We start from the raw sequence: 26,313 nt of genomic DNA on the forward strand, positions 1-26,313 counted from the left end.
CATGGGCACTGTGTTCCCCGCCCCTTTCCTACTCAAAGCTTGGTGAGGAGCCCACTTACCAAAACGCAGCTGCCCAGCAGCCACTTTACGTTCGGGAGGGTATTAAGTGACTCAGGATGAGACATCTGAGCAGGAAGTCCCCCCTCAGAGAGCTGCCAGCCAATCGGAAAGGCTGGTAGCTCTATAATCCCAGCAACACCAGGTTTAAGCAATGGCCACCGCTGGAGCTACAGCCAGAACCCGAAGAAGAGGGGGTAATGGAGGTCAGACTGAGGTAAGTCTGGGGTATTGGTGGGGTCTGTCTGGGAGGCCCCAGTGAGGTGGGTGAATGGGAGTGGTGGCAGGCTGGTTTTAAGAGACCAAAGGGATGAGAGTTAAAGGTGAGATGTGACCTTGCGGTTGTGGGCAAAGATTGGGGGGGGAGGGGAGGATGGTGGAGGGTGGTGTCCCCGATGGGTACCGGGGACTCCCAAAAGAAGATACCACACCTTCATTCGACAGCAGCTCGCACAGTAAAAGCTGTTGGGCTTTCTGCTTCGCAGGAGCCTCCGTCTACGACACTTAACTGGCCACTCAGTAGACCCAAGGGCAGGGGATGCCATCCATCATCCTTACTGCCCCCTGTAAAATAAAGACGTGTGAAGTGGGTGAGAAGACAGCGGGAAGGTCAAGGTTTATGAGCCCTCTCTGCCTTCAAAACCTCTGGTGGGGGAGCATAAAATTCAGCCCATTACGTGGTCCTACAGTGCAAAGTTTGCAGAAGTTGTCATCGGAACCATATGAACTAATGAGTCTCAATTTCCAACATCGAATTTGGAAGCAAATGGCGCTGCTTGATGACTGACAATACACTTATAGCAGTGTTAAATTTGGATCTTGTCTCTGAATGCTCGCTATTATTCCAGCATTATTTTGTCAGCAGTTGCTAATATATTTTGAAAATAACAAACATTTTACTCATGACAAATATTTGCGTTCTTTAAATCGTTGGGAGATATTGGCAGGTATTGTTTGCTGCTTTTGAATTGCTTTTAATTTGCTGTTGACTCTCTTTTATATAATAACTGCTCCGAATTTGAAGGAGCTGGAGATGCTGCATGGTTCCCAAATTACTCCCAAGAAGTTGAAAGGCTTCATAAGCCTAGTAATGCGAAGGCTTCTTATTTAGTCCTATGGAAAGTGACAGTTTTTTGTAAAAGCAAAATACGGCAGTGGATGCTGGAAATCTGAAACAAAAACAGAAAATGCTGTGAAAACTCAGCAGGTCTGACAGCATCTGCGGAGAGAGAATTAGAGTTAACGTTTCACATTAGTATGACTTCTTCAGAACTCAAAACGTTAACTCCGTTTCTCTCTCCACAGATGCTGCCAAACCTGCTGAGTTTTTCCCTGCGTGTTCTGTTTGTGATACAATTTTTTGTGGCTAGTTTGATATGACCAAAACTGTGCTGTGTAGATCAATTTCTTAGACTACTTTTATTTGTTCTTCAAGCATCTGGAGATCAGACGGCTCATATCTGGCGATACATAGTTCAGCTGCCCATCCCACAGCCTGTGGTTGATTCAAACGTGAGTAACCATGTACTTTTTGAAGCTAAAAGTAATTAATTTATATACCTTCATACGTTTGCACATTCTTCGAATTTTCCCATTTTTTGGTGATACAAATAATTGAATGTAAAGAACACTACAACTTCACATCACTGGAGGTTGGCAGAACTGGCGGAAGATGATCCGTTGAATATGGAGAGTGAATCATACAATCCCTGCAGTGCAGAAAGAAGCCATTTGGCCCATCGAGCCTGCACCGACGACAATCCCACCCTGGCCCTATTCCTGTATCCCCACATATTTAACCTCCTAGTCCCCCTGACACCAAGGGCAATTTAGCATGGCCAATCAACCTAACACGCACATCTCTGGACTGAGAGGGGAAACTGGAGCACTTGGAGGAAACCCACGCAGACGCGGGGAGAATGTACAGACTCCACACAGACAGTGACCCGAGGCCAGAATCGAACCTGGGGTCACCAGAACTCGGGGTCACAGTCTAAGAATAAGGAGTAAGCCATTCAGGACTGAAATGAGGAAGAACTTCTTCACCTAGAGAGTTGTGAACCTGTGGCATTCTCCACCACAGAAAGCTATTAGGGCCAGCTCAGTTGATATGTTCAAGAGGGAGCTGGACTTGGCCCTTGCAGTTCAAGGGATCAAGGAGTGTGGAGAGAAAGCAGAAATGGGATACTGAAAATGCATGATCAGCCACGATCATATTGAATGGTGGTGCAGGCTTGAAGGGCCGAATGGCCTACTCCACCTATTTTCTATGTTTCTATACTAAACATTGGTTGAAAGCAAATGGAGCTAGAGAACATAGAACATAGAACATTACAGCGCAGTACAGGCCCTTCGGCCCTCGATGTTGCGCCGACCAGTGAAACCAATCTAAAGCCCCTCTAATCTACACTATTCCAATGTCATCCATATATTTATCCAATAACCATTTGAATGCTCTTAATGTTGGCGAGTCCACTACTGCTGCAGGCAGGGCATTCCACGCCCATACTACTCTCTGAGTAAAGAACCTACCTCTAACATCTGTCCTATATCTATCACCCTTCAATTTAAAGCTATGTCCCCTAGTGTTAGCCATCACCATCCGAGGAAAAAGGCTCTCACTATCCACCCTATCTAATCCTCTGATCATCTTGTATGCCTCTATTAAGTCACCTCTTAACCTTCTTCTCTCTAACGAAAACAACCTCAAGCCCCTCAGCCTTTCCTCATACGATTTTCCCACCATACCAGGCAACATCCTGGTAAATCTCCTCTGCACCCTTTCCAACACTTCCACATCCTTCCTATAATATGGCGACCAGAACTGTACGCAATACTCCAAATGCGGCCGCACCAGAGTTTTGTACAGTTGCAAAATGACCTCCTGGCTCCGAAACTTAATCCCTCTACCAATAAAAGCTAACACACCGTACGCCTTCTTAACAACCCTATCAACCTGGGTGCCAACTTTGAGGGATCTATGCACACGGACACCCAAATTCCTCTGTTCATCTACACTACCAAGTATCTTACCATTAGCCCAGTACTCTGTATTCCTGTTACTCCTTCCAAAGTGAATCACTTCGCACTTTTCCGCATTAAACTCCATTTGCCACCTCTCAGCCCAGCTCTGCAGCTTATCTATGTCCCTCTGTAACCTGCCACTTCCCTCCACACTGTCTACAACTCCACCGACTTTAGTGTCATCCACAAATTTACTAACCCATCCTTCTATGCCCTCATCCAGGTCATTAATAAAAATGACAAACAGCAGTGGCCCTAAAACAGATCCTTGCGGTACACCACTAGTAACTGAACTCCAGGATGAATATTTCCCATCAACCACCACCCTCTGTTTTCTTCCAGTTAGCCAATTCCTGATCCAAACCACTAAATCACCCTCAATCCCATGTGTCTGTATTTTCTGCAAAAGCTTACCGTAGAGAGGTCAAGGAAGGGAGGGAAAGAGTTAGAGATGGACCATGTGAAGATGAGAGAAGGGTGCCTTTTCCTGCACTTGCCCTGAATTAGAAAGTTTGATCTATTTTACTTCCAATTTCCACCCATCTGTCAAACCACAGGTCTTTGTGAAATTCCATGGGCAGAATGCTATGCTATCCCGGGGATGGGTTGGCAGGCACGTGCAGGGGTGCAGGCGTGATGCGTGCCTTTCCTGGCACCTACCCGTCTGCCCCTGACCCCACTTTTAAGTGCAGTGGGGTAGAGGTCGCTTGGCCCAGCCAGCCTTGGACCAATTGCGGCCCACAGGAGGCCAGTTAATGACCTCTTTATTGCCCTCTGCAATTTTCCATCTGGGGGCCAGATTTGAAGTCCACCAGGTCGCACTTGATCTCTTGATGGGGGAAGGGTGGGCACCTCCTTTACAGATCGCTGGATGTATTAGAGGCTCCCCTCTCAAGGTCTGCCCTCTCCCCACCCAACCCTCCAACCTGTGCACCATTCCATTCCACCCCCGCCAGTTGGTTCCAGTGATGATCTTTGCTGGCGACTGGATGTGGTCCCAGAAGTTGCCGCCACTCCTGGTCCCGCTGCTGGAACCAGAGAGCTGCTTGCCTTTTGATTGATCGGCAGTTTTCTGAGGCAGGACTTCCTCCCTGGATGGAAGCAGAAGTGTTGTCATGAGCCACTTAATGCTCTTCCAACCGTTGAATTGATGTAGCGCAGCCTGCCTGAGCAGTTGCGAGTTTGCACTGATTTCTGTCACAAGGGGCACTGAACTCCTGGCGCTATGAACAATCATGCCCCAAGTAATAAAAAGCTGCTTTAATATGTCTTGTGTGAGCATGGAACACTAGCAAGTAGTTTTTTACTCTCTCAACTTGAATTGTATTGTAGATAGGCAAAGCATTTGAATTTAATTTAAGAAAAACCTAAGGCGGAGTGAAGTCAAAAGAAAAACTAGCTGAACTTTTCCTCTGGATGTATTAGAGGCTCCATGTTGTCATGAGAAAAAGTGGGCGGTGGGGAGAATCAACTTTTGGAAGGTTCTTTGAAATGATGCCAGTTCTGATTCAATTTTGTTGGCTTTAGGTAAAGCTCTATTATCGCCTCTCGGCCTTTTGGCTAAGATCAAGTGGAGTTTTTGATCCTGCACCTGGTCTTGGCCAATGAAGTTATATTGAGGCTTCACCTGAAGCAATTTTTAAAAAAGCCACCTGGGCCTTTTGGCCAAGATGAAGCTCAGATCAAGCCCCGGAGGGGGTGTAATGCCTCATCCTGTCAGCTTGGATCTTGTTGGATTGAGCCCAAGATAGGAGGAATGGCCTGTCTAGTCAGCTTGGAAATGTTTCGAATTGGATTTTTGATTGGGAATAAAGTACCAAAAGGTACACAAAATAATGGTAGAGCTCTATTGCAGCATAACAAGTGACTGATTCCATTAGAAACAGATTTTGACTAGTCCATAATTTTAAACTTGTTTGAAGAGTGCTGATCCATCTGAAGTAGATTTGATCGATCTCTAGATCATTTTGGATACTATCTGTCCTCCACTGAGGAGGGGTCTAGGAAAAGAAGGGCAGTCTGGAGAGGGCATTTGCCCATGTTAAGTTTTACCATAACTTTACGAATATTATGCTTGTTTTTGGTTCTCATTGTTTGCCTGAACTACTTCATCATGATCTTCATGGGTGCGTTCAAGAATTTGTCAGCAGGGGTTTAGAAAAGTTATTTGCTTCTTGTTCCATACTGTACAGCAGAAAAATGAGTCCTTTGCCACCACCCCCCCCCCCCCCCCCCAACCCTCCAATTGCTAAAAGTGACTTTTAAGGGGCATCTGGACAAATACATGAATAGGATGGGAATAGAGGGATGTGGTCCCTTGAAGGGTAGGGCGTTTTAGTTCAGTCGGGCAGCATGGTCGGTGCAGGCTTGGAGGGCCGAAGGACCTGTTCCTGTGCCGTCTTTTTCTTTGTTTTTTGCTTCAGTTCCTTCTGCATTATTGATTTGATTTATTATTGTCACATGTATTAGTATACAGTGAAAAGTATTATTTCTTGCACGTTATACAGACAAAGCATACCGTACATAGAGAAGGAAAAGAGAGGGTGCAGAATGTTGTGTTACAGTCATAGCTAGGGTGTAGAGAAAGATCAACTTAATATAAGGTAGACCCATTCAAAAGTCTGATGGCAGCAGGGAAGAAGCTGTTCCTGAGTCTGTTAGTATGTGACCTCAGAATTGTGTATCTTTTTCCCGACGGAAGATGGGCTAGAGTATGTCTGGGGTGTGTGGAGTCCTTGATTATGCTGGCTGCTTTTCCGAGGCAGCGGGAAGTGTAGACAGAGTCAATGGATGGGAGGCTGGTTTGCGTAATGGACTGGGCTACATTCATGACCTTTTGTAGTTTCTGGCGGTCTTGGGCAGAGCAGGAGCCATACCAAGCTGTGATCCAACCGGAAAGGATGCTTTCTATGTTGCATCTGTAAAAGTTGGTGAGAGTCATATGGGTCCAGCATTTTATCTGCAGATTGTGTTTAATTCTCTTTATTCCATTGTAGCAAATGTCCGGGGAGGAAGAAGTTGATTTCTCAGACAAAGATGAGGCAGAAGGCGATGCGGAATGCCCCAGTGAAAGTCCAACAATCCGAGTTCCATCAACTACACTCAAGAGTCACCAGGGTGTGGTCATAGCTGCTGACTGGCTCGTTGGAGGCAAACAGGTGGTCACGGCATCCTGGGACAGGATGGCCAACCTGTATGATGTGGAAACCTCAGAGCTGGTGCACTCTCTGACAGGTACAGTCGAGATACAGGAAACTGTACTCCGCTAGTTAGACGTACATCTTTGTGCTAAAAATGCAAACCTAAGCTTTGAGGTGTTAAAGGGAAAAAAAAAACTGCTTACCAGAGTGATGTCTTTTTTTGTCGCTCGTCAGCACTTGTAATGTCTAAAGGTGCTACGGTAGAACATTCAGGAAATGCACTGAAGTGTAACAAAAGAAGTAGCTGCATAAATTGTTCACTTTACTGGAAAAGTACATTTATTTCAATATTTTATACGCAATCTACAGTGTTAAATTTATGAGTCAGTGGCCTTACAAGTCAGATTTAAAATGTTTAGTGCCATCTAGGGCCTGTGGCACTCGGTAGCTGTGGTACAATAACTATAATAGGGAAGGGAAAAATGGACCATTGTATTGATCTTTTTTTTCCTATGCTTAAGTGATCCTCTCCCGATGTACCTTTCTCTTTCACCTTTGCACTTCACAGAACATATATTTTGTGCAGGAGAAAGCAGAACAGGCTGTATTACAGAGCTTGTCCCCCTCTACTTCTGTACCCAGTGCCACTGGTTAAGAACCAAGCGCTGTTTCTAAGTATTCTAACTCACTTTAACCTAGTTTATCAATGCCTGATGTTCACTGCTGGATGATGCCTCTCTCTCTCTCTCTCTCTCTCCAACCCCCGCCCCCCCGTGCCAAATCCCCGCCAGATGATCCATTTTGTTATGCTTTGTGTTTTGAAACTGAGGTAGACTGAGAGCTGACATTTTAAGAAGAATTTCCTGCACCACATGACTCCACAGTAAGGAACACTGTCCACGCAGTTCCCATTCATTAGATCAGAACAGAACTCCATGCCATCTCTTGAGGGGGACATTCTTCACAAAGTGTGTGCCTTCTGACAATCTGTGGGTAGCAGTTGTAAAACATGAATCACATAAGCAAGAAGATGACGGCGAAAAACTGATAGGTATATAGATATTGCTTTTGTAACATTTAGTAATGTGAGCCAATTTAGTAGAGTACATTTTGTGTCAAGTATTTTACATGATTTAACTTTTTAAAAAACGTTGCAATTCATCCCCCTTGAAACCTGCGTCAAGCTGTGGAATTCTTTGAATTCAGAATGTTTCCAGAATGGTTAATGCGTCATCGATTTTTTTTTTCCCCTGAATTCTGTCTTCCTGTCTGCTCAATGATATTTCTATTCTGGAAATTCTTTAATATTGAGACTCATGGTTTCAGCCAGTAAGCACAGATAATGTCAATTTGATAAGTTTGTTTCTGCATCTAAACCAACAGTCGAGAACACCCATTGGTGATTTCCAAAAAAAATTGGTATGAGACGTGAACTTGGCTGCGGCTTGTTTGGGATTTTAAAAGAAAAGCAAGTACAACTTTGATTTCATATTGTGAAAATAAATTGACAGCGCAATCTATCTTGCTTCTTCCTCCTTGTCAGGACACGACCAAGAGTTAACCCATTGTTGTACTCACCCGACCCAGCGCCTTGTGGTAACATCGTCACGTGACACCACCTTCCGTCTCTGGGATTTTCGAGACCCTTCAATACACTCGGTGAATGTCTTTCAGGGTCACACAGAGTGAGTGTCGTGAGATTTTTAATCTTTTAATGGCCTTCTGTCATATTTCTCCTGCAAACCTAAAGACTGTGTGGGATATTTGTATTTGCTTTGGTTCCAAAACCACAGGGTAAAAATGCACCTCGAGACGGCCTGGCCACATCTTTTTGGGCTGGATAAATTACATTAATTAAGTTTTTCTTTTGGAGGTTGTAGGCCGTTACCATGTAGTCATGGAAAATGTTGATAAGTAACCAGCTTAATCTGAGAATGTTACAGTGTTTTGTTTATTCCATGACCTTCTCAGCATCCACTTTGTAAAGTAATTCAGAATCCAAAATAATCTTGACCTTTTAAGTTGAGCCGATGCTTTTGCTTTACTGTTATGTATTTTTTTTTCAAACCTTGGAAGAGTCATTAATCAACATCTTATATTGCCAATTGATGATCAAAGTTCATGTATCTTTTGGGGATAGCTTTCTATTAGGTCAAATGGCCTTGACCATTGATTTTGTTTTGCTTCATTTTGGTGTTGAATATTTGTCTCCATTTGTATGGTTGGTGACATTTGTTTTCTTTGGGGGGTGTTGAGGGGTGCATGAGTTTTAGAAATGACCTGAACCACAGCCACTGATTTATAATGCTATCCGTGCGGACAGTAATGGGGAGGGAATTGCCGTGGTTATCCACTGGTTAGAGTGAATCAGTAAATTGCTCCGTTACGTGAAAAAGATGATTCTGTTTGGGTTGCTATCATTTCTGCAGAATAAATTCCACGTGCGTGCAGCATACGCTACTTACGTTGTCTTTGATAATGTATACAACAAGTAATCCATTAATATTCATAACTGTTTTTATGCTTCCTGTTCTGCAATCTATCTCCCGTGCCAGCATATTTATTCAAGCAATTATCTTTTTAGTTTGAATGGCACTTTCAGAGATTCGAAAAAAGGCCTACATTTTGTTCTGTGCCTTTTTGAATAGCACTTATCTTAATTGTAAAAAGCAACTGCTCAGAGATGCGCCATTTGCTTGGTAGGATTACATTATCATCATTTTTGCCGAGCTGCTTCTGGGAGTTTCGAGGGAAAAAAAAAATTCTTTGGTCATCTCGACTGGATGGTTTTCGTTTCCCTCGGACCTGATTTGGACCAGACCGGAAGATTATGGAACAGAAACCTTGGATCTTATTCAGCATTTCTCAGCAAGACTTGCTCTCTAATCCACCTTGCTTAAGGCAAGATGCATGACATGAGCAGGACAGAATGGAGCTCCACTCTATAATAATCATGACGTAGTTCAAGATCAGCATTGAGAGTGATATAAGCAGAGCAAAGCCCAAATCAATAGATTGGAAAAGAGTATATTAGGAGGAAGTGAGGCTGGAACTACGGAAGGTGAACCTGGAGAAAATCTTCAAAAATAGAAAGACAGAAAAGCAATGGGAATTTTTTTCAAGGGCTGACTAATAGAGTTCAAACGATAATGTATCCCACTTAAAGACAAGCTAATTGTGATGAATTACACCATGATGAATGAACAGAAGGGAAAATTGAATCTGAAGAAAAAGATATGCAAGCGATTGAATACTGAAGGAGAGGAGAACAAAAGAGACCTTTCAGGGGTAAGAGGAGAACAAAAGGGACCTGTTGGGTAAGTTTTTCACTCAGAGGGTGGTGGGTGCGTGGATTGGGCTGCCAGCAACGGTGGTGGAGGTGGATTCGATAGGGTCTTTTAAGAGACTTTTAGATAAGTACATGGAACTTAGTAAGATAGAAGGTTACAGGTAAGCCTAGTAATCGCTAAGGTAGGGACATGTTCGGCACAACTTTGTGGGCTGAAGGGCCTGTATTGTGCTGTAGTTTTTCTATGTTTCTATGAGAAACTTAGAAACAAAGTTTAAAACCATCAGGGAGGCAAAATAAATCACAAAATCAAATTGTCATGGAAGCTATAAAGAAATAATAAATTGTTTTGCGGATGGAAAGTAACAAAAGGAAGACGAAAGGAGGGATGGGGGTCATGAAAGAATGAGCAAGATAGACCGGAGCAAAGCAATATTGAATGAGTACTTCAACTTAGCTTTTTGCTAAAGATAACAGAATCGATGCTTCGCTCCTGAAGGAGCTTAAAAAGAATATTAATGGAGCTGGGATAGAAAGGGAGAAAAATAATTGACCAATTACCAAAACTGATGAAAGGATAAAGCCTCCAGGTGATATATATATATATATATATAATATATATATACACCCATGCATACATGGAAACTGGGGAGGAGATAGCAGCGATGCAAGTTTATGTGTCTAGTCCCATAGAGGAGAAAGTGTCTAATAAACAACTAATGTTCTCTCCATATACAAAAGCATAGGTAGAAAATAAAACCTGAGAACTGTAACCCAGACAGCTGAATGTCAGTGATTGGAAAGACATTGGAATATGTATTAGAGTGAGTTGTAGACCACCTAAAACAGGGTTATTCAACCTGTTTGCTGAGGGGACACACTTCACTTTTTTTTCTCACTCAAGGGCCCAATGAGCAAATTTCAGAAAGATAAAACTTGGCACAATATTAAAAATGAATTTCAAAAAAACGTTGAGGTATGAAGGGAAGAAAGAACTTGCTGAGCAAAAAAATTTCAAAGCAATAAATTAATGATTTTTTAAAAACGAGTAATCAATAAAGATGACCACAAGATTCTGTGTTGTATATATCTGGCACTTTCCCAGTCTCAGGGTGCTCACTCATTCACCATCATCTAACGTGTAAGTGGGAGAGAATCTGTCTTGATGGGAATGATCTGACACGGGCGCGCTTTTTCAAATTTTTTTCCAACTGCGCGTGCGCAATTCAGAGCTCTGATCGTTTCGGGTGCACTAAGCCACGCCCACAGCGCGAATGGGACTCGTTACTTTTTTTTCAGGCTGAGTGGTAATGGGGGCGCCAGAAAGCAGACTCCCAAGTCGGATCTGAATTCTGCCCAGATTGAGCACTGAGAATGAAAATGATAAAATCAGGCTCTCTGTCCCTGAGGCTCGCTCGCTCGCTCTCTGTCCCTGGGGCTCGCTCGTTCTCTGTCCCTGGGACTCGCTCGCTCTCTGTCCCTGGGGCTCGCTCGCTCTCTGTCCCTGGGACTCGCTCGCTCTCTGTCCCTGGGGCTCGCTCGCTCTCTGTCCCTGGGGCTCGCTCGTTCTCTGTCCCTGGGACTCGCTCGCTCTCTGTCCCTGGGGCTAGCTCGCTCGCTCTGTGTCCCTGGGGCTCGCTCGCTCGCTCTCTGTCCCTGGGGCTCGCTCGTTCTCTGTCCCTGGGACTCGCTCGCTCTCTGTCCCTGGGGCTCGCTCGCTCTCTGTCCCTGGGGCTCGCTCGCTCTCTGTCCCTGGGGCTCGCTCGCTCTCTGTCCCTGGGGCTCGCTCGCTCTCTGTCCCTGGGGCTCGCTCGTTCTCTGTCCCTGGGACTCGCTCGCTCTCTGTCCCTGGGGCTAGCTCGCTCGCTCTGTGTCCCTGGGGCTCGCTCGCTCGCTCTCTGTCCCTGAGGCTCGCTCGCTCGCTCTCTGTCCCTGGGGCTCGCTCGTTCTCTGTCCCTGGGACTCGCTCGTTCTCTGTCCCTGGGGCTCGCTCGCTCGCTCGCTCTCTGTCCCTGGGGCTCGCTCGCTCGCTCTCTGTCCCTGGGGCTCGCTCGCTCGCTCTCTGTCCCTGGGGCTCGCTCGCTCGCTCTCTGTCCCTGGGGCTCGCTCGCTCTCTGTCCCTGGGGCTAGCTCGCTCGCTCTCTGTCCCTGGGGCTCGCTCGCTCTCTGTCCCTGGGGCTCGCTCGCTCTCTGTCCCTGGGGCTCGCTCGCTCGCTCTCTGTCCCTGGGGCTCGCTCGCTCGCTCTCTGTCCCTGGGGCTCGCTCGCTCTCTGTCCCTGGGGCTCGCTCGCTCTCTGTCCCTGGGGCTCGCTCGCTCGCTCTCTGTCCCTGGGGCTAGCTCGCTCGCTCTCTGTCCCTGGGGCTCGCTCGCTCGCTCTCTGTCCCTGAGGCTCGCTCGCTCGCTCTCTGTCCCAGGGGCTCGCTCGCTCGCTCTCTGTCCCTGGGGCTCGCTCGCTCTCTGTCCCTGGGGCTCGCTCGCTCTCTGTCCCTGGGGCTCGCTCGCTCTCTGTCCCTGGGGCTCGCTCGCTCTCTGTCCCTGGGGCTCGCTCGTTCTCTGTCCCTGGGGCTCGCTCGTTCTCTGTCCCTGGGGCTCGCTCGTTCTCTGTCCCTGGGGCTCGCTCGTTCTCTGTCCCTGGGGCTCGCTCGTTCTCTGTCCCTGGGACTCGCTCGTTCTCTGTCCCTGGGGCTCGCTCGCTCGCTCGCTCTCTGTCCCTGGGGCTCGCTCGCTCGCTCTCTGTCCCTGGGGCTCGCTCGCTCGCTCTCTGTCCCTGGGGCTCGCTCGCTCGCTCTCTGTCCCTGGGGCTCGCTCGCTCGCTCTCTGTCCCTGGGGCTCGCTCGCTCTCTGTCCCTGGGGCTAGCTCGCTCGCTCTCTGTCCCTGGGGCTCGCTCGCTCGCTCTCTGTCCCTGGGGCTCGCTCGCTCTCTGTCCCTGGGGCTCGCTCGCTCGCTCTCTGTCCCTGGGGCTCGCTCGCTCTCTGTCCCTGGGGCTCGCTCGCTCGCTCTCTGTCCCTGGGGCTCGCTCGCTCTCTGTCCCTGGGGCTCGCTCGCTCTCTGTCCCTGGGGCTCGCTCGCTCTCTGTCCCTGGGGCTCGCTCGCTCTCTGTCCCTGGGGCTCGCTCGCTCGCTCTCTGTCCCTGGGGCTCGCTCGCTCGCTCTCTGTCCCTGGGGCTCGCTCGCTCGCTGTCCCTGGGGCTCGCTCGCTCTCTGTCCCTGGGGCTCGCTCGCTCTCTGTCCCTGGGGCTCGCTCGCTCTCTGTCCCTGGGGCTCGCTCGCTCTCTGTCCCTGGGGCTCGCTCGCTCTCTGTCCCTGGGGCTCGCTCGCTCTCTGTCCCTGGGGCTCGCTCGCTCGCTCGCTGTCCCTGGGGCTCGCTCGCTCCCTGTCCCTGGGGCTCGCTCGCTCTCTGTCCCTGGGGCTCGCTCGCTCTCTGTCCCTGGGGCTCGCTCGCTCTCTGTCCCTGCGGCTCGCTCGCTCTCTGTCCCTGGGGCTCGCTCGCTCTCTGTCCCTGGGGCTCGCTCGCTCTCTGTCCCTGGGGCTCGCTCGCTCTCTGTCCCTGGGGCTCGCTCGCTCTCTGTCCCTGGGGCTCGCTCGCTCTCTGTCCCTGGGGCTCGCTCGCTCTCTGTCCCTGGGGCTCGCTCGCTCTCTGTCCCTGGGGCTCGCTCGCTCTCTGTCCCTGGGGCTCGCTCGCTCGCTCGCTGTCCCTGGGGCTCGCTCGCTCCCTGTCCCTGGGGCTCGCTCGCTCTCTGTCCCTGGGGCTCGCTCGCTCTCTGTCCCTGGGGCTCGCTCGCTCTCTGTCCCTGCGGCTCGCTCGCTCTCTGTCCCTGGGGCTCGCTCGCTCGCTGTCCCTGGGGCTCGCTCGCTCTCTGTCCCTGGGGCTCGCTCGCTCTCTGTCCCTGGGGCTCGCTCGCTCTCTGTCCCTGGGGCTCGCTCGCTCTCTGTCCCTGGGGCTCGCTCGCTCTCTGTCCCTGGGGCTCGCTCGCTCTGTGTCCCTGGGGCTCGCTCGCTCTCTGTCCCTGGGGCTCGCTCGCTCGCTCTCTGTCCCTGGGGCTCGCTCGCTCTCTGTCCCTGGGGCTCGCTCGCTCTCTGTCCCTGGGGCTCGCTCGCTCGCTGTCCCTGGGGCTCGCTCGCTCTCTGTCCCTGGGGCTCGCTCGCTCTCTGTCCCTGGGGCTCGCTCGCTCTGTGTCCCTGGGGCTCGCTCGCTCTCTGTCCCTGGGGCTCGCTCGCTCTGTGTCCCTGGGGCTCGCTCGCTCTGTGTCCCTGGGGCTCGCTCGCTCTGTGTCCCTGGGGCTCGCTCGCTCTGTGTCCCTGGGGCTCGCTCGCTCTCTGTCCCTGGGGCTCGCTCGCTCTGTGTCCCTGGGGCTCGCTCGCTCTCTGTCCCTGGGGCTCGCTCGCTCTCTGTCCCTGGGGCTCGCTCGCTCTCTGTCCCTGGGGCTCGCTCGCTCTCTGTCCCTGGGGCTCGCTCGCTCTGTGTCCCTGGGGCTCGCTCGCTCTGTGTCCCTGGGGCTCGCTCGCTCTGTGTCCCTGGGGCTCGCTCGCTCTGTGTCCCTGGGGCTCGCTCGCTCTCTGTCCCTGGGGCTCGCTCGCTCTGTGTCCCTGGGGCTCGCTCGCTCTGTGTCCCTGGGGCTCGCTCGCTCTGTGTCCCTGGGGCTCGCTCGCTCTGTGTCCCTGGGGCTCGCTCGCTCTGTGTCCCTGGGGCTCGCTCGCTCTGTGTCCCTGGGGCTCGCTCGCTCTGTGTCCCTGGGGCTCGCTCGCTCTGTGTCCCTGGGGCTCGCTCGCTCTGTGTCCCTGGGGCTCGCTCGCTCTGTGTCCCTGGGGCTCGCTCGCACTGTGTCCCTGGGGCTCGCTCGCTCTGTGTCCCTGGGGCTCGCTCGCTCGCTCTGTGTCCCTGGGGCTGGCTCGCTCGCTCGCTCTGTGTCCCTGGGGCTGGCTGGCTCGCTCGCTCTGTGTCCCTGGGGCTGGCTCGCTCGCTCGCTCTGTGTCCCTGGGGCTGGCTGGCTCGCTCGCTCTGTGTCCCTGGGGCTGGCTGGCTCGCTCGCTCTGTGTCCCTGGGGCTGGCTGGCTCGCTCGCTCTGTGTCCCTGGGGCTGGCTGGCTCGCTCGCTCTGTGTCCCTGGGGCTGGCTCGCTCGCTCGCTCTGTGTCCCTGGGGCTGGCTGGCTCGCTCGCTCTGTGTCCCTGGGGCTGGCTGGCTCGCTCGCTCTGTGTCCCTGGGGCTGGCTGGCTCGCTCGCTCTGTGTCCCTGGGGCTGGCTGGCTCGCTCGCTCTGTGTCCCTGGGGCTGGCTCGCTCGCTCGCTCTGTGTCCCTGGGGCTGGCTCGCTCGCTCTCTCTGTGTCCCTGGGGCTGGCTCGCTCGCTCGCTCTGTGTCCCTGGGGCTGGCTCGCTCGCTCCCTGTCCCTGGGGCTCGCTCGCTCGCTCGCTCCCTGTCCCTGGGGCTCGCTCGCTCCCTGTCCCTGGGGCTCGCTCGCTCGCTCGCTCCGTGTCCCTGGGGCTCGCTCGCTCGCTCGCTCCGTGTCCCTGGGGCTCGCTCGCTCGCTCGCTCCCTGTCCCTGGGGCTCGCTCGCTCGCTCCCTCTCCCTGGGTTTCGCTCGCTCCCTGTCCCTGGGGCTCGCTCGCTCGCTCCCTGTCCCTGGGGCTCGCTCGCTCGCTCGCTCCCTGTCCCTGGGGCTCGCTCGCTCCCTGTCCCTGGGGCTCGCTCGCTCGCTCGCTCCGTGTCCCTGGGGCTCGCTCGCTCGCTCCCTGTCCCTGGGGCTCGCTCGCTCGCTCCCTGTCCCTGGGGCTCGCTCGCTCGCTCCCTCTCCCTGGGTTTCGCTCGCTCCCTGTCCCTGGGGCTCGCTCGCTCGCTGTCCCTGGGGCTCGCTCGCTCGCTGTCCCTGGGGCTCGCTCGCTCGCTGTCCCTGGGGCTCGCTCGCTCTCTGTCCCTGGGGCTCGCTCGCTCGCTGTCCCTGGGGCTCGCTCGCTCGCTGTCCCTGGGGCTCGCTCGCTCGCTGTCCCTGGGGCTCGCTCGCTCGCTGTCCCTGGGGCTCGCTCGCTCGCTGTCCCTGGGGCTCGCTCGCTCGCTGTCCCTGGGGCTCGCTCGCTCGCTGTCCCTGGGGCTCACTCGCTCGCTGTCCCTGGGGCTCGCTCGCTCGCTGTCCCTGGGGCTCGCTCGCTCGCTGTCCCTGGGGCTCGCTCGCTCTGTGTCCCTGGGGCTGGCTCGCTCGCTCGCTCTGTGTCCCTGGGGCTGGCTCGCTCGCTCGCTCTGTGTCCCTGGGGCTGGCTGGCTCGCTCGCTCTGTGTCCCTGGGGCTGGCTCGCTCGCTCGCTCTGTGTCCCTGGGGCTCGCTCGCTCGCTCCCTGTCCCTGGGGCTCGCTCGCTCGCTCCCTGTCCCTGGGGCTCGCTCGCTCGCTCTCTGTCCCTGGGGCTCGCTCGCTCGCTCCCTGTCCCTGGGGCTCGCTGGCTCGCTCGCTCCCTGTCCCTGGGGCTCGCTCGCTCCCTGTCCCTGGGGCTCGCTCGCTCGCTGTCCCTGGGACTCGCTCGCTCGCTGTCCCTGGGGCTCGCTCGCTCCCTCTCCCTGGGTTTTGCTCGCTCCCTGTCCCTGGGACTCGCTCGCTCCCTGTCCCTGGGGCTCGCTCGCTCCCTCTCCCTGGGTTTTGCTCGCTCCCTGTCCCTGGGGCTCGCTTGCTCCCTGTCCCTGGGGCTCGCTCGCTTGCTCCCTGTCCCTGGGGCTCGCTCGCTCGCTCGCTCCCTGTCCCTGGGGCTCGCTCGCTCGCTCGCTCCCTGTCCCTGGGGCTCGCTCGCTCGCTCGCTCCCTGTCCCTGGGGCTCGCTCGCTCGCTCGCTCCCTGTCCCTGGGGCTCGCTCGCTCGCTCGCTCCCTGTCCCTGGGGCTCGCTCGCTCGCTCCCTGTCCCTGGGGCTCGCTCGCTCCCTGTCCCTGGGGCTCGCTCGCTCCCTGTCCCTGGGTTTCGCTCGCTCCCTGTCCCTGGGGCTCGCTCGCTTGCTCCCTGTCCCTGGGGCTCGCTCGCTCGCTCCCTGTCCCTGGGTTTCGCTCGCTCCCTGTCCCTGGGGCTCGCTCGCTCCCTGTCCCTGGGGCTCGCTCGCTGTCCCTGGGGCTCGCTCGCTCGCTGTCCCTGGGGCTCGCTCGCTCGCTGTCCCTGGGGCTCGCTCGCTCGCTGTCCCTGGGGCTCGCTCGCTCCCTGTCCCTGGGGCTCGCTCGTTCTCTGTCCCTGGGGCTCGCTCGCTCGCTCCCTCTCCCTGGGTTTCGCTCGCTCCCTGTCCCTGGGGCTCGCTCGCTCGCTCCCTGTCCCTGGGGCTCGCTCGCTCGCTCGCTCCCTGTCCCTGGGGCTCGCTCGCTCCCTGTCCCTGGGGCTCGCTCGCTCGCTCGCTCCGTGTCCCTGGGGCTCACTCGCTCGCTCCCTGTCCCTGGGGCTCGCTCGCTCGCTCCCTGTCCCTGGGGCTCGCTCGCTCGCTCCCTCTCCCTGGGTTTCGCTCGCTCCCTGTCCCTGGGGCTCGCTCGCTCGCTGTCCCTGGGGCTCGCTCGCTCGCTGTCCCTGGGGCTCGCTCGCTCGCTGTCCCTGGGGCTCGCTCGCTCTCTGTCCCAGGGGCTCGCTCGCTCGCTGTCCCTGGGGCTCGCTCGCTCGCTGTCCCTGGGGCTCGCTCGCTCGCTGTCCCTGGGGCTCGCTCGCTCGCTGTCCCTGGGGCTCGCTCGCTCGCTGTCCCTGGGGCTCGCTCGCTCGCTGTCCCTGGGGCTCGCTCGCTCGCTGTCCCTGGGGCTCGCTCGCTCGCTGTCCCTGGGGCTCGCTCGCTCGCTGTCCCTGGGGCTCGCTCGCTCGCTGTCCCTGGGGCTCGCTCGCTCTGTGTCCCTGGGGCTGGCTGGCTCGCTCGCTCTGTGTCCCTGGGGCTGGCTCGCTCGCTCGCTCTGTGTCCCTGGGGCTCGCTCGCTCGCTCCCTGTCCCTGGGGCTCGCTCGCTCGCTCCCTGTCCCTGGGGCTCGCTCGCTCGCTCTCTGTCCCTGGGGCTCGCTCGCTCGCTCCCTGTCCCTGGGGCTCGCTGGCTCGCTCGCTCCCTGTCCCTGGGGCTCGCTCGCTCCCTGTCCCTGGGGCTCGCTCGCTCGCTGTCCCTGGGACTCGCTCGCTCGCTGTCCCTGGGGCTCGCTCGCTCCCTCTCCCTGGGTTTTGCTCGCTCCCTGTCCCTGGGGCTCGCTCGCTCCCTGTCCCTGGGGCTCGCTCGCTCCCTCTCCCTGGGTTTTGCTCGCTCCCTGTCCCTGGGGCTCGCTTGCTCCCTGTCCCTGGGGCTCGCTCGCTTGCTCCCTGTCCCTGGGGCTCGCTCGCTCGCTCGCTCCCTGTCCCTGGGGCTCGCTCGCTCGCTCGCTCCCTGTCCCTGGGGCTCGCTCGCTCGCTCGCTCCCTGTCCCTGGGGCTCGCTCGCTCGCTCGCTCCCTGTCCCTGGGGCTCGCTCGCTCGCTCGCTCCCTGTCCCTGGGGCTCGCTCGCTCGCTCCCTGTCCCTGGGGCTCGCTCGCTCCCTGTCCCTGGGGCTCGCTCGCTCCCTGTCCCTGGGTTTCGCTCGCTCCCTGTCCCTGGGGCTCGCTCGCTTGCTCCCTGTCCCTGGGGCTCGCTCGCTCGCTCCCTGTCCCTGGGTTTCGCTCGCTCCCTGTCCCTGGGGCTCGCTCGCTCCCTGTCCCTGGGGCTCGCTCGCTGTCCCTGGGGCTCGCTCGCTCGCTGTCCCTGGGGCTCGCTCGCTCGCTGTCCCTGGGGCTCGCTCGCTCGCTGTCCCTGGGGCTCGCTCGCTCCCTGTCCCTGGGGCTCGCTCGCTCGCTGTCCCTCGGGCTCGCTCGCTGTCCCTCGGGCTCGCTCGCTCGCTGTCCCTGGGGCTCGCTCGCTCGCTGTCCCTGGGGCTCGCTCGCTCGCTGTCCCTGGGGCTCGCTCGCTCGCTGTCCCTGGGGCTCGCTCGCTCGCTGTCCCTGGGGCTCGCTCGCTCGCTGTCCCTGGGTTTCGCTCGCTCCCTGTCCCTGGGGCTCGCTCGCTCCCTGTCCCTGGGTTTCGCTCGCTCCCTGTCCCTGGGTTTCGCTCGCTCCCTGTCCCTGGGGCTCGCTCGCTCCCTGTCCCTGGGGCTCGCTCGCTGTCCCTGGGGCTCGCTCGCTCGCTGTCCCTGGGGCTCGCTCGCTCGCTGTCCCTCGGGCTCGCTCGCTGTCCCTCGGGCTCGCTCGCTCGCTGTCCCTGGGGCTCGCTCGCTCGCTGTCCCTGGGGCTCGCTCGCTCGCTGTCCCTGGGGCTCGCTCGCTCGCTGTCCCTGGGGCTCGCTCGCTCGCTGTCCCTGGGGCTCGCTCGCTCGCTGTCCCTGGGGCTCGCTCGCTCGCTGTCCCTGGGGCTCGCTCGCTCGCTGTCCCTGGGGCTCGCTCGCTCTCTGTCCCTGGGGCTCGCTCGCTCGCTCTGTGTCCCTGGGGCTCGCTCGCTCCCTGTCCCTGGGGCTCGCTCGCTCCCTGTCCCTGGGGCTCGCTCGCTCCCTGTCCCTGGGGCTCGCTCGCTCCCTGTCCCTGGGGCTCGCTCGCTCTCTGTCCCTGGGGCTCGCTCGCTCTCTGTCCCTGGGGCTCGCTCGCTCTCTGTCCCTGGGGCTCGCTCGCTCTCTGTCCCTGGGGCTCGCTCGCTCGCTGTCCCTGGGGCTCGCTCGCTCGCTGTCCCTGGGGCTCGCTCGCTCGCTGTCCCTGGGGCTCGCTCGCTGTCCCTGGGGCTCGCTCGCTCGCTGTCCCTGGGGCTCGCTCGCTCGCTGTCCCTGGGGCTCGCTCGCTCGCTGTCCCTGGGGCTCGCTCGCTCGCTGTCCCTGGGGCTCGCTCGCTCGCTGTCCCTGGGGCTCGCTCGCTCGCTGTCCCTGGGGCTCGCTCGCTCGCTGTCCCTGGGGCTCGCTCGCTCGCTGTCCCTGGGGCTCGCTCGCTCGCTGTCCCTGGGGCTCGCTCGCTCGCTGTCCCTGGGGCTCGCTCGCTCGCTGTCCCTGGGGCTCGCTCGCTCGCTGTCCCTGGGGCTCGCTCGCTCCCTGTCCCTGGGGCTCGCTCGTTCTCTGTCCCTGGGGCTCGCTCGCTCGCTCCCTCTCCCTGGGTTTCGCTCGCTCCCTGTCCCTGGGGCTCGCTCGCTCGCTCCCTGTCCCTGGGGCTCGCTCGCTCGCTCGCTCCCTGTCCCTGGGGCTCGCTCGCTCCCTGTCCCTGGGGCTCGCTCGCTCGCTCGCTCCGTGTCCCTGGGGCTCACTCGCTCGCTCCCTGTCCCTGGGGCTCGCTCGCTCGCTCCCTGTCCCTGGGGCTCGCTCGCTCGCTCCCTCTCCCTGGGTTTCGCTCGCTCCCTGTCCCTGGGGCTCGCTCGCTCGCTGTCCCTGGGGCTCGCTCGCTCGCTGTCCCTGGGGCTCGCTCGCTCGCTGTCCCTGGGGCTCGCTCGCTCTCTGTCCCTGGGGCTCGCTCGCTCGCTGTCCCTGGGGCTCGCTCGCTCGCTGTCCCTGGGGCTCGCTCGCTCGCTGTCCCTGGGGCTCGCTCGCTCGCTGTCCCTGGGGCTCGCTCGCTCGCTGTCCCTGGGGCTCGCTCGCTCGCTGTCCCTGGGGCTCGCTCGCTCGCTGTCCCTGGGGCTCGCTCGCTCGCTGTCCCTGGGGCTCGCTCGCTCGCTGTCCCTGGGGCTCGCTCGCTCGCTGTCCCTGGGGCTCGCTCGCTCTGTGTCCCTGGGGCTGGCTCGCTCGCTCGCTCTGTGTCCCTGGGGCTGGCTCGCTCGCTCGCTCTGTGTCCCTGGGGCTGGCTGGCTCGCTCGCTCTGTGTCCCTGGGGCTGGCTCGCTCGCTCGCTCTGTGTCCCTGGGGCTCGCTCGCTCGCTCCCTGTCCCTGGGGCTCGCTCGCTCGCTCCCTGTCCCTGGGGCTCGCTCGCTCGCTCTCTGTCCCTGGGGCTCGCTCGCTCGCTCCCTGTCCCTGGGGCTCGCTGGCTCGCTCGCTCCCTGTCCCTGGGGCTCGCTCGCTCCCTGTCCCTGGGGCTCGCTCGCTCGCTGTCCCTGGGACTCGCTCGCTCGCTGTCCCTGGGGCTCGCTCGCTCCCTCTCCCTGGGTTTTGCTCGCTCCCTGTCCCTGGGGCTCGCTCGCTCCCTGTCCCTGGGGCTCGCTCGCTCCCTCTCCCTGGGTTTTGCTCGCTCCCTGTCCCTGGGGCTCGCTTGCTCCCTGTCCCTGGGGCTCGCTCGCTTGCTCCCTGTCCCTGGGGCTCGCTCGCTCGCTCGCTCCCTGTCCCTGGGGCTCGCTCGCTCGCTCGCTCCCTGTCCCTGGGGCTCGCTCGCTCGCTCGCTCCCTGTCCCTGGGGCTCGCTCGCTCGCTCGCTCCCTGTCCCTGGGGCTCGCTCGCTCGCTCGCTCCCTGTCCCTGGGGCTCGCTCGCTCGCTCCCTGTCCCTGGGGCTCGCTCGCTCCCTGTCCCTGGGGCTCGCTCGCTCCCTGTCCCTGGGTTTCGCTCGCTCCCTGTCCCTGGGGCTCGCTCGCTTGCTCCCTGTCCCTGGGGCTCGCTCGCTCGCTCCCTGTCCCTGGGTTTCGCTCGCTCCCTGTCCCTGGGGCTCGCTCGCTCCCTGTCCCTGGGGCTCGCTCGCTGTCCCTGGGGCTCGCTCGCTCGCTGTCCCTGGGGCTCGCTCGCTCGCTGTCCCTGGGGCTCGCTCGCTCGCTGTCCCTGGGGCTCGCTCGCTCCCTGTCCCTGGGGCTCGCTCGCTCGCTGTCCCTCGGGCTCGCTCGCTGTCCCTCGGGCTCGCTCGCTCGCTGTCCCTGGGGCTCGCTCGCTCGCTGTCCCTGGGGCTCGCTCGCTCGCTGTCCCTGGGGCTCGCTCGCTCGCTGTCCCTGGGGCTCGCTCGCTCGCTGTCCCTGGGGCTCGCTCGCTCGCTGTCCCTGGGTTTCGCTCGCTCCCTGTCCCTGGGGCTCGCTCGCTCCCTGTCCCTGGGTTTCGCTCGCTCCCTGTCCCTGGGTTTCGCTCGCTCCCTGTCCCTGGGGCTCGCTCGCTCCCTGTCCCTGGGGCTCGCTCGCTGTCCCTGGGGCTCGCTCGCTCGCTGTCCCTGGGGCTCGCTCGCTCGCTGTCCCTCGGGCTCGCTCGCTGTCCCTCGGGCTCGCTCGCTCGCTGTCCCTGGGGCTCGCTCGCTCGCTGTCCCTGGGGCTCGCTCGCTCGCTGTCCCTGGGGCTCGCTCGCTCGCTGTCCCTGGGGCTCGCTCGCTCGCTGTCCCTGGGGCTCGCTCGCTCGCTGTCCCTGGGGCTCGCTCGCTCGCTGTCCCTGGGGCTCGCTCGCTCGCTGTCCCTGGGGCTCGCTCGCTCTCTGTCCCTGGGGCTCGCTCGCTCGCTCTGTGTCCCTGGGGCTCGCTCGCTCCCTGTCCCTGGGGCTCGCTCGCTCCCTGTCCCTGGGGCTCGCTCGCTCCCTGTCCCTGGGGCTCGCTCGCTCCCTGTCCCTGGGGCTCGCTCGCTCTCTGTCCCTGGGGCTCGCTCGCTCTCTGTCCCTGGGGCTCGCTCGCTCTCTGTCCCTGGGGCTCGCTCGCTCTCTGTCCCTGGGGCTCGCTCGCTCGCTGTCCCTGGGGCTCGCTCGCTCGCTGTCCCTGGGGCTCGCTCGCTCGCTGTCCCTGGGGCTCGCTCGCTGTCCCTGGGGCTCGCTCGCTCGCTGTCCCTGGGGCTCGCTCGCTCGCTGTCCCTGGGGCTCGCTCGCTCGCTGTCCCTGGGGCTCGCTCGCTCGCTGTCCCTGGGGCTCGCTCGCTCGCTGTCCCTGGGGCTCGCTCGCTCGCTGTCCCTGGGGCTCGCTCGCTCGCTGTCCCTGGGGCTCGCTCGCTCGCTGTCCCTGGGGCTCGCTCGCTCGCTGTCCCTGGGGCTCGCTCGCTCCCTGTCCCTGGGGCTCGCTCGCTCGCTGTCCCTGGGGCTCGCTCGCTCCCTGTCCCTGGGGCTCGCTCGCTCCCTGTCCCTGGGGCTCGCTCGCTCCCTGTCCCTGGGGCTCGCTCGCTCCCTGTCCCTGGGGCTCGCTCGCTCTACCTGAGGCTCGCTCGCTCGTTCATGTCTGGGACTTTCGGTGCTTAATATTGAGAGGGGAGGTTCAAGGCGGATGTGAAAGCATCCAATGTCTTTTCTCCCCACCCTGTCGAACACTCCAGCTATCCTGGTCCTCGCACTAAGTAGGACTACCACCACCACTCCACTATCTTTACTCCTGTAATCCTCTAGGGCGCCTTGTCTTCCCCACTCATACCCCAGAATATCTGCAGTATGCCTCAAACGTCTATGAAGTGATTGGGTAATTTGAATATTATAATGAGGCTGCATGATTTGACAGCCATTCTGTTTTTCATTCATTTAGGTTAGATTTCCCAGGCTGAAGGAAATCTGGCTGGTGAAAAAGGAAAGGGCTGAATCCATAATGTGTACCAGGAGGGGCAGGTTTATTTCCTGTGGATGCAGCAAGCTACCCAATAAAACCTCCTCCTTCCACCCTGTGATCTATCCCCTGTCCACCTTTGGACTGACTCCCCTTACGACTGGCCATCATTGGATTCCTCTACCCTCACAACGATGTATCTCACTCTTCCAGTGCACATATCTGCTCCTGTGGTCTTCAGTCTTGTGAAGCCGGCCTCCAGCCTGTCAATCAGGCTGTTTGTGCAGGTTGGAAATGTGTGCTGGAAGGCTGAGATCGGGCCGATGGAATGGGAGATGACTCGCGGGGTATAGACCTCAGGGGTGGAGTGGACTGTTTTTGAACTGTACAGTATATGTAAGTGCACGTAAGCTATATACATGGAAAATACTCTGTTTGAATTCTGCCATCTGCCTTTAGTCCATCTCGTCAAGGAAAATAGTTCAGCTAAAAGTTACGCTGTCGGCATTTGTGAAGACTGTGGTAGTGCTACCTGAGGAGCAGTACTCCCTACTGTAGCCATCACAAGAAGAGGGGTAAAGGGAAAGAAAATCCATGGAAAAGCTGAAAGATTCATCAATAATGAGTCATCTGTAACCTAATTTATTAATTTTTTGATTTTTCTTTTGCCGTTCTTCTGAAAGGCATTTTTCCAGCATGGCAGTTGACTTGAATCCAATTAATAAAGTTTTAGTGTCAATTACAGGGGGGCACAGGTTCAAGGTGAGAAGGGGAAAGTTTAAGGGAGATGTGCCAGGGGTGTTCTTCATGCAGAGAGTGATGGGTGCCTGGAACGCGCTGCCAGAGGAGGTGGTGGAAGCAGGTACATTAGCAACATTTAAGAGGCATCTGGATGGGTCCATGAATAGGGAGGGAATAGAGGGATATGGACCTGGTAAGGACAGATGGGTTTTTTTTTAGTTTAGTTAGGGCATCATGATTGGCACAGGGCCTGTTCCCGTCCTGTACTTTTCTTTGTTCTTGTGCTGCGGAAAAGTATTGCAATATCTTGACCAGCTGAAGGAAATACTTAGTTTTAATCATGCATGTGGCATGCGTTTTAAAGTATCTTCTCAAATTGAATTCTAATGTATAGTTCAGAGTCTTTTTTCATGGGAAATTGGAGATTGAATAAATGGTGACACAAATGTTGATGCTACTTTACAGAAGCTGCAGTATGTGGCTTTGTCTGCATAAACAGACTATGAATCATTGTTGGTGTTTGTGGAATGTATTTATGTTCCTAAGTTCTGAGTAACTCCTCATTCCCTCGGCCATTCTGCACCAGTCCAGAAAACTGCAAAACAATAGGCTTGGAGAAAGATTATTAGGGCGAAAACTGCGATTTTTTTAGTCAAGCGAGTTGACGTTTTAATATTCTAAACCTTTTTAAAATGAGTCGCAGTGATCTTAAGTCGGTAACCAACTGTTAAAAATGTAGACATCATGAATTAAGCAGTGTTGGAGGAGGACTGAAAGTATCTCCAAGAGACAAGTACATTGTTCAAACTTTCATACACTGTTCGTCTTTCGTGCTGACCCAACTTATTAAAAAAAATGACAAGTTGATTATTCACTCAACTGGAATAATCTAAATTTAAAACTAGGTGCGATGTTGTCAAAGGTGTGAATGGAGGGGTATAAAGGAATTGAAAGAAGAACATTTAACTACCCCAATTGATACCAGCTCCCAAAAGAAGTGGCAACTCTTTTGGAATTCCGTAAGATAATTATTGAGTTATTGATAAATTATTGCTGTTTTCTGAAACTATGCTTTATATCTGCCTCTGGGGTTTTCTTCCAAATGTCTGGCTGCATAGACTCTATCCAGTAGATGGAGCTATTAAGCCAGATATTTGGCTGCCAGTAACAATGCTTAAAGTCAAATTTGCAAATGGCATTTTCCATTCTGTTGCTAACAGTACAACAGTTGGTTTATTTTTAAACAAATTAAATGGGGATATTAAGATTTGTCTTATTCCAGACATATGATAAATATATATATATTTTTTAAAATAGCCTATTGTAGTATCTCCAAGCGAAAAGTGCATTGTTCAAACTTTCTGTACTGTTTGTATTTAGTCCTGACCCAAAGCATAAAAAGCAAATGAAAAGTTGATTTATTCACTCAACTGGAATAATCTAAATGTGAAGGAGGCCATTCAGCCCTTCATGCCTGTGCTGGTTCTTTTGAAAGAGCTAGCCGCTTAGTCCCAATCCACTGCACTTTCCCTTCAGAGCCCTGCAGTTTTCTCCATTTCAGGTGAATACGTAATTCCCTTTCCTGCTTCCACCAACCTCTCGGACAGTATGCTCCAGATTGTCGCAATTCACAGCTATCAGTGCCTTCTCATTTCTCTCCTTGTATTTAAATAGAACCTATTACAACCTCAATGTTCCCCAAAGCACTTTACAGCCAATTAAATACATTTTGAAGTGAAGTCACTGTTCTGTTTAATGTCTCATCTGAAAGATGCCACCTCCAACATTGCAGCAATTCCTCATTACTCTGTTGAACTTGTCATCTCAAATTATGCACTCGAGTCCCTCGAGTTGGACTCTGATCTTCTGCCATGACTGAACTAAAACTGATCAAATTAGGCAAACTGACCCATTTTATTGTTCCATAACAAGAATCCTCTGCGCAAAAGAGTCATGAGTAGGATTCTCTGGCTGCGCTCGCCCCAAAACTGGAGAACCCTGCCTGAGGTCAATGGACATTTGCATGCCACCCCCACCCCCCCTCTACAATTCCCGTGGCGGGTGGGATGGGAGAATTCCCCACCCCCTCCCCCATCTCTTTACTACAGGCCAAGATATCTCCTAGAATCCAATATATTTAATCCAGACCATACACGAGAGTACTCTGTTTGCAATTCATGTAGCAAAATACCCAGCAGCTATTTTGAAGACAAGCAGCTGACAGAGTTGGTTCCAAAGCTTATACCAGCTAAACGACCAGAGCAACTTTAAAAAGAAGACAGTTCAATTCCAAAATGCTGTTATTTCACATTCTGCTCTTTTTATGCAGGCGAGACAGTAAAGTGGAAGTGTTGCTGCCACTTACTTGGAAAACCCATAATTCTATAATCAGGAGTACCTGCTCTGTATTATTTATCAGTAGTCTGAATGATGGAGGACCCACAACAGAGCCTTGCGGAACCTCACCAAGCATCATTACTGAACAATTGAAAACTGAGCTAATTTTCACTTGTGACCGAGGTCTGATTACTCACAAGTCACAATAATTGTGATACTGTAACATCTGACTGAGCTGGCTTTACATGAGCACATTGTTCTTGTAAAGTGGTTGTAAAATATCGGCTTTGCTTGCTAAATCAGTACAAGATAATAAGTCAATATTGCAGCATTGGGTAGCAACTAAGCTTAGATTTGTTCCAGTCCCCAGAGAGCTGTACCGAAAAATGGATCCATTAACAGAAAGATGTGATTAAAAATGGATA

General features: G+C 55.9%; 1 protein-coding gene across 4 annotated transcripts in view; it reads left to right on the forward strand.

The window, feature by feature from the left end:
* The window catches only part of wdr37 (WD repeat domain 37), a 135,580-nt gene that overhangs the window by 81,011 nt on the left and 28,256 nt on the right, over nt 1–26,313 (forward strand). For all 4 annotated transcript variants that reach the window (XM_078232744.1, XM_078232764.1, XM_078232755.1 and 1 more), the window contains 3 exons: nt 1,493–1,569; nt 6,078–6,315; nt 7,765–7,906. In XM_078232744.1, the coding sequence (XP_078088870.1) occupies nt 1,493–1,569; nt 6,078–6,315; nt 7,765–7,906 (457 nt within the window). The remainder of the gene's footprint in view (nt 1–1,492; nt 1,570–6,077; nt 6,316–7,764; nt 7,907–26,313) is intronic.

This window comes from Mustelus asterias, chromosome 2 (assembly GCF_964213995.1).
Source record: "Mustelus asterias chromosome 2, sMusAst1.hap1.1, whole genome shotgun sequence".
NCBI classification, from domain to species: domain Eukaryota; kingdom Metazoa; phylum Chordata; class Chondrichthyes; order Carcharhiniformes; family Triakidae; genus Mustelus; species Mustelus asterias.